This window comes from Mirounga leonina, unplaced genomic scaffold, assembly GCF_011800145.1.
Source record: "Mirounga leonina isolate KUSES-001 unplaced genomic scaffold, KU_Mleo_1.0 Mir_150, whole genome shotgun sequence".
Classification (NCBI taxonomy): domain Eukaryota; kingdom Metazoa; phylum Chordata; class Mammalia; order Carnivora; family Phocidae; genus Mirounga; species Mirounga leonina.
The window spans coordinates 23873453-23880801 of NW_023270374.1; the positions used below are offsets into that span (position 1 = coordinate 23873453).

The 7349-nt window shown below is 43.0% G+C and overlaps 1 protein-coding gene across 1 annotated transcript; it reads left to right on the forward strand.

The window, feature by feature from the left end:
• Window positions 1–245: 245 nt before the first annotated feature.
• Window positions 246–6031, forward strand: DEFB116 (defensin beta 116). The gene is made up of 2 exons (XM_035005672.1): window positions 246–312; window positions 5793–6031. Exons 1-2 carry the CDS (start codon window positions 246–248, stop codon window positions 6029–6031), a joined length of 306 nt encoding a protein of 101 aa, XP_034861563.1.
• Window positions 6032–7349: the final 1318 nt, after the last annotated feature.

A 7349-nucleotide genomic window follows, 5' to 3' on the forward strand; every position in this document is an offset into this window, starting at 1 on the left:
TGGGAAGGAAAGCCCACTATGACATGGGTGCCGCTGGCAAATCTCCCATACTTACACAGAGTGCCCGGCTGAGATATGTGATACATGTTATCCTTCTGCCTGGCTGACCCCAGGTATGTCTCATCCTTTTTAGTTCACTGCACACAACCCTGGCCCATTTCCAAAACTAATAAAGGCAGGGCATTGCTCTGCTGCAGTGATCTCTGTTCGGTCCTCTGCAGCACAGCCCTCCATTCTCTCAGGACATGTCAGTCATGAAGCCCTATTTAATGACCATTTCCATCCTTCTGATCCTGGTTCGTAAGACTCCAGGTAACTCAGGCCTCTCTCAAAGGTTCTGGGGTCTTGCATGTGGTATTGTTATCTTGATGACCTCTGAGATGACTCCTACTCACATACCATAGGCACTACCTATGGCCGTTCTGGTCTCAGATAGGTTGTGAATGTTACTCCCATGGTCCATCTCATGTCAAGATCTCTCCTGGTTCTTCTCTGCCAAGATAAATTTAAGAGACTGTTGCTCCTGCTGTTCCTGGCATAGTGGAGTATTGAAGCATGAAGCATTTTAGGTGGTACTGTCGGTGGGAGGGGAGCTTGATGCATACATTAGATGTGAGAGATTGGATCCAAGTTGGGGAGCTATTAGAGGAATCAGTGGTAGTTTGGGAGAGTGAGTTGTGGGGCGGATGGTATATGACTTTGAGAGAGAGTAATATTAGAAAAATGAGTGGGAATGAGGTGAGGGTGAGCAATTCTGCTTATAGCACTGGGCTGGACTAATCTTCTGGTGTAGTCTGGAGAGGGAATGGTATTTTTGTTGAATGGAACTGGAGGTGGAGTTGTGTAGAACTGAGAGTTAGGGTGAAGGTGGTGGTTGGGCTGTATTTTGGATTGATGCTGTGAATTGGAGATGGGTGGCTTGGCTAGTGTCATGTTTGTGTTAAATTTTATAACTGAGCCTTAGGTGGTTAGAGAACAGATGAGGCTGCGAGTTGGAGTTAGGTGTTTGGTTTAAGTAGGTGTATTATCAAGTGGGGCGTATGTGGGGTTTATCTGGGCTAGGGTTGGCTTAGCCTGAGTTTGAGGGTAATTAAGCTTGAGAAAGACAGTTTCATTCATCACAGCAGAGCTGTGGCTATTGAAATGGGGAGAATGAATGCTGCATGAAAAATATCTGGTAATGTTTTCAAATTCTTTTTTTTTAAAGATTTTATTTATTTATTCATTCGAGACACAGAGATACAGAGAGAGAGAGAGAACATGAGCCGGGGGAGAAGCAGACTCCCCTCAGAGCAGGGAGCCCAATGCGGGGCTTGATCCCAGGACCCTGGGATCATGACCTGAGCTGAAGGCAGACACTTAACCATCTGAGCCAGCCAGGCGCCCCTGTTTTCAAATTCTTAAAAAAGTTTCTTGAGTATGATTTTCAGGGGCACTGAAAAGCAATACATGTAACTGTAGGCAGTGAGGAAAGATGAAATCAGGAAGCTGAAACGTCCTCAAGTGTCTCTCCTCAAACCTTGGCAAGTACAGAGAGACATGGGAGTAGTCTCATCCCAGCCCTATAGAGAACTAAGGTTGTCTCTCCTTCCTTGGGATTGAGTTCAGGGTCACTGTTTTCTCCTCTTTCCCTTTCTCCTCCCTCTCCTATTCCTCCTTCCCCTTCCCATCCTCTTCCTACTTCACTTTCTCCTACCCCTTATTTCTTACCCTGTCTCATCCTCTTTACTTAAGAGACACTTGTTCTCATTCAGTAAAGTTCAGTTTCCACGTTGGAGCAGTGGTAGAAACCACAGGTGGGTTTGCAAATAACAACAACAAAGGAAGACAGCATTCTATGCTTCAGAAGTTGTACATAGTGTTGCTCCCTTAATAACCATTCAATACTTTCACCTGGCAGAATTAATGGGCAGGAACTGTTCTGGACAAACTTTTTTAGGATAATCAAAGTCATTTTTTCCTTTCATCACTCCAAACATAGGCTTAGAAAATTCAACTGTTTGAAAGACAAGACTCTGTCTTTTAAATCTATGTATTCCTGGTGCTGAGGTGAGTGCTTTTCACAGAATAGGTTTTAGTAAACATTTATTGAATGATTGAATATATAAATGACTTATGCCTAAAACATATATATGGGTAGGAAGAACCTCAGAAGTTAGGCAGGGAAGGATCATGTTTGGGATGCACAGGTGGCAGAGAAATCATGTGTTACATTGCTTTTGGCTTTGGATGGGACTATTAGAGTCTAGAGCATATGTTTTGTTTTTCAATTTATGATATTTTGATTTGCTCTTAATACAAGTCCAAAGTGGAAAATGAGCTGGGCAATGTCTACAGGTCAATGTGAGAAAGTCAGGCAGGGTTGTGGCTCTCACTTCAGGCAGGAACCAATGCATATTTTCTGGGACACTTGTGCAAAGCACGTTTGCTGTGGCCTCTCCTCAGACCTATCAAATCAGAATCTCTAGAGACTTGATGTGAGTATACTTAACAAGTCTTCAGGTTATTATAAAGTATGACACATCTTATTTTTTTTTACAGATTTTATTTATTTATTTGACAGAGAGAGACACAGTGAGAGAGGAACACAAGCAGGGGGAGTGGAAGAGGGAGAGGCAGGCTTCCCGCCGAGCAGGGAGCCCGATGCGGGGCTCGATCCCAGAACGCTGGGATCATGACCTGAGCCGAAGGCAGACGCTTAACGACTGAGCCACCCAGGCACCCCAAGTATGACACATCTTATTAACAGCCTTTTTCACAAACACAGTTGAGATTTTATGATTTGGTGCAAACTTTCTCATTCCCATTTCTCACATTGGGAGACTGGGTACAGAATACAAAGGTCAGAGGCAAAGCTGATATTTAAAAGTAGATCTCAAAATACAGAGAGAGCCCAGATGTCCATTGACAGATGAATGGATAAAGAAGATGTGGTGTATATATACACAATGGAATATTACTTAGCCACCAAAAAGAATGATATCTTGCCATTTGCAACAACATGGATGGAACTAGAGGGTATTATGCTAAGCGAAATAAGTCAATCAGAGAAAGACAAATACCATACGATTTCACTTGTGTGGAATTTAAGAAACAAAACATGAACATAGGGGAGTGGATGGAAGAATAAAATAAGATGGAAACAGAGAGGGAGACAAACCATAAGAGACTTAACTCTAGGAAACAAACTGAGGGTTTCTGGAGGGGAGGTGGGTGGGTAGATAGGGTAACTGGGTGATGGGCATTAAGGACGGCACTTGAAGTAATGAGCACTGGGTGTTGTATGCAATGGATAAATCACTAAATTCTACCCCTGAAATGAATAATACAGTATATGTTAATTAAATTGAACTTAAATAAAAATTTTTTAAAGAGAATTTAAAAAATAAATTAAAATTAAATAAATAAATAAATAAATAAAATCAAAGCAGGCCTCTGACTTCAATTTGGAGATGGAGGGATGATCAAAGGTGATGTTAATTTGATGTGGGTATTAGTTTCTAGTGATGCAGAACAATACAGGGTTAGAACAGCTGCAGGATTGAGAAACTAGAAATATCTACAACAAAACCTTTGTTTGTTTATTTAGCCACAGTAAACAGAATCCTCCTGGGCCTGCCTTGACCTGTTTTCTCTATGGAGAGAGTGAGGGAAAGGTCAGCTTGCCTGAATATCATTCCTGGTATCTATATTCTTATTCATCCTCTGGTGACTACAAAGAGGAGATCTTGGGTGCCCTGGCTTCCATCCACTGTATTTGGGAGAAAATGAAAGTCCACCAGTTCAAATGTTAGCCAGAAGAGTATGGGTGTCACTCTAGCGAGGCCCCCTGAAGACCTCCTCCTTTTTTAAGTTGGATGGTGCCAAAGAGAGAGAGGCTCCATGATGAGGGTGAGCATTAAAGTAGGAAACACAGCAGTACCATGACGTTGGAACATGGATGAAGGGGTACCATTTTTTACCTCCTTGCTTTGGTTAATCAGCAGGCTGGCTGATGTAGCAGCAATTGAGTGCCTTCTCTGGGCTGGAATCCCAATTTCTGGGGCAGTTCATATACATACCAGCGCCCAAATGCTATGGGATGTCTACCACTAAGGCATTTTCTTTTCTACTTTCTTTCCCCTCACATTCTCTGACTTCATCTAAACTTGGGACATTTTACATTCTTTTGTAAAAATATTATCAAAATGTTCTTTTTCTATGCAGGAAATAATGTCAGACTTGCTTGTCCGGTTTTTATTAATGTGGGTGGGCATTGGGGCCCTCTGCATACTTCGCACTGAGTACACGGCCTGGCACAGAGTGAGTGTTGATGAATGGGTGTGAAATGAGGGGACGGGTGGAAAAGGTCCTGGAGTGTTAAGCTATGGATTTTAGACTTCTATTGATAGCTGAAGAAGTTCTTATACCTGAAGACATGCAGGAAGATGCCACTCTGTCCTAGAAATCCTATCATATAGAGAGGCAATGTGACACAGAGAGGAAAGCGAATGGGCTTAATATCATATAGAGAAGAAATTGAATCCTACGATGGTCAAGTACAAGCTATGGAAATGTGGACAGAACAAGAGTTCTCTTTGAGCCTCAGTATCTTCATCTAAAGAACAGAGATAACAATAGGCTTTTATGAAGGTTCAATGAGATATCATTTGTAAAATGCCTGACACATAGTTGATGTTGGGCATGTGACAGTGATTGTTAGTATTTTCTTTGGCTCCTTTGTCTTTGAAAGTTCCAATAGGTAACTAATACTATTGATGACTAGTATTTATAGAAGTCTAACTAGGGCGCCTGGGTGGCTCAGTTGGTTAAGTGACTGCCTTCAGCTCAGGTCATGATCCTGGAGTCCCGGGATCGGGTCCCACATCGGGCTCCCTGCTCGGCAGGGAGTCTGCTTCTCCCTCTGACCCTCCCCCCTCTCATGCTCTCTCTATCTCATTCTCTCTCTCTCAAATAAATAAAATTAAAAAAAAAAAAGAAGGCTAACTAAGTGTAAGGAACTTTGTCAGTGGTATTTTCAGCTGAAGAACCTATATACACATGCACATATCTGGATGATTGATATATAGCTATCAATACTCATGAATGGGCTTTAGTCATATGTGGAGAGTGTGTGGTAGAAGTCTGTATGTGAGCACATGTGTATATGCTCAGTTTATGTGAATATGGACATGTGCATATGGGCCCGTGTGTGCACACCGGTGTGCTGCTCATGTACGTGCGGTATCGATTTCTGTGGGGCCAATGTATAAACACGAGTGATGCATATTTGCTCGAATGTTTGGAAGTACAACGGCATGCCGGGGCTCAAATATGTGTGCCCTGCCTCAGAGTGGAGCCTGGCTGTCTGTGAGAGAGCTCTGTGTGAGGAGCACACATCTGTATGGGCACTTGAAAATGTGTCCAAAATGTGCTCACAGGAGCAGCCCTTGAAGCCCTGGACCCTCAGGAAAAGACTTTCATATCAACAACACTGCCTAATATTTCATTACTTCTTATTATGCACCAGATACTCCTCTGAGCATACTATATATGCTAATCTAAGCATCACAAACGGTAAGGAGTTGGCTCTATTATGACACCCATTGTGAAAATGATGCAGTGGTGGGCCGGAGAACCGAAGTAACTTGCCTAAGGGTGAGGAGCTATAGTGATGGAGCCCAGATTTGAACTGAGGTGGTTTTGACTCCAGATCCTGTTAATATGCTCAGGGCTTGTTCTCTTTAAATCATGCTTCCCCACTCCTATTATCACTGCTGCAAGGAAACTAAACATGGCTATGTTTTCCCCAGGTGGCCTGTTCAGATCCCAGTATGGCAAGAGCCAAGAGCCCTGGATTCCATGCCAGCTTTACCATGGCATGTGCAGACACGCTTGCAGAAAAAATGAAATTCAATACTTAACCTGCCCAGATGATCAAAAGTGCTGCCTGAAACTTTCTGTGAAAATAGCCCGTTCTAACAATGTGAAGGATTATGACCCTGACTCCAACCTGTCAGTTACAAACACTTCAAGCTATTCTAGAATTTGAGTATCACCAACTTACCCCCTCCTGGAATGATTCTTCCCTCATTCTGGAATACCCTCGCCATAAAAATACATTCCTTCTCATGTTGTGTGTCTTTCATCTGTGAGCAGTCATCACTGGGCAGGGGAAGGTTAGGCTGGAACTGGGGAGCAACAGAGTATAGGAAAGGACCCTGGCCAAGAAAGTAAACAGTATGCTAGAATAGCTCTGTAGTGTTGAGGGTGCCAGGAAGGGACGAGATCACATTTCTGCTCTGCTTTGGTACCACCAGGAGGGTTGTGATTAATTCTAAAGGCTGCAGAGTAGATGACAACTGGATTGAGTCTGGATGATCCCATGAATATATGGGGGAGATTGCTGAGTCCTCGGGGTAAACATTGTAGGATCAGGATAAGGACAAGAGGGTTGCCTCTGACATTTAGAGAACCATCCTGGTCTGTTTGGTATGATGTGGTATCCTCAGGAAGAACCAGAACCAGATGGAGGACTAGAATTGAGTGTAGGAATTTGTTGGACAAATTAGGGCAACATTTTCTAAGAGGTAGAGCTGTTGGAAAGTGGACTAAGCAGGCTTGCCCCTCAGAATTCTCCCAGTTTTGAGTCTGGAGGATCATTTCTGGGTGTGAGGTAGAGGTGTTTGTGGTTATGGTGTTAGAGAGGGATTTGGAACAGAAGCTGGACACTGTACTTGGTAAACTTTAAGATCCTTTCCTTCCTGAGAATTTAGGGATATTGTTTTTCCACTCCAAACTTAGTCACAACTAATAGTTGACATGCTATGGAATTTTCATTGTGTTATGTATACGCCTCTTCCATGGCTGATATTTCATCTCTTCCCCTCTTTGGATCCAGACTTCTAGAACCAGTGTTCCCAACTAAGTTCTCTAAGTTCCAGATTCCTAATCTCACCTCAACTAAGAGAAATCTGATTTTTGTGCCTATCACTTCACTGAAAAGGCCCTGGTTTTGCTCACCAATGCCTTCTTTGTTGAAAAACTCGAGCATTCTTCAGGTTTTACCATTTATTTTTATTGTTTTTTAAGATTTTATTTATTTATTTATTTATTTATTTATTTATTTATTTATTTATTTGAGAGACAGGGGGAGAGAGAGAGAAACAGCATGAGAGGGGAGAGGGTCAGAGGGAGAAGCTAGCTCCCCGCTGAGCTGGGAGCCTGATGCAGGACTCGATCCCAGGACTCCGGGATCATGACCTGAGCCGAAGGCAGTCGCTTAACCAACTGAGCCACCCAGGTGCCCCAGGTTTTACCATTTAACACTTTGCCTCTAGCCACCCTTTCAACATTGCTCACCTTCTTGA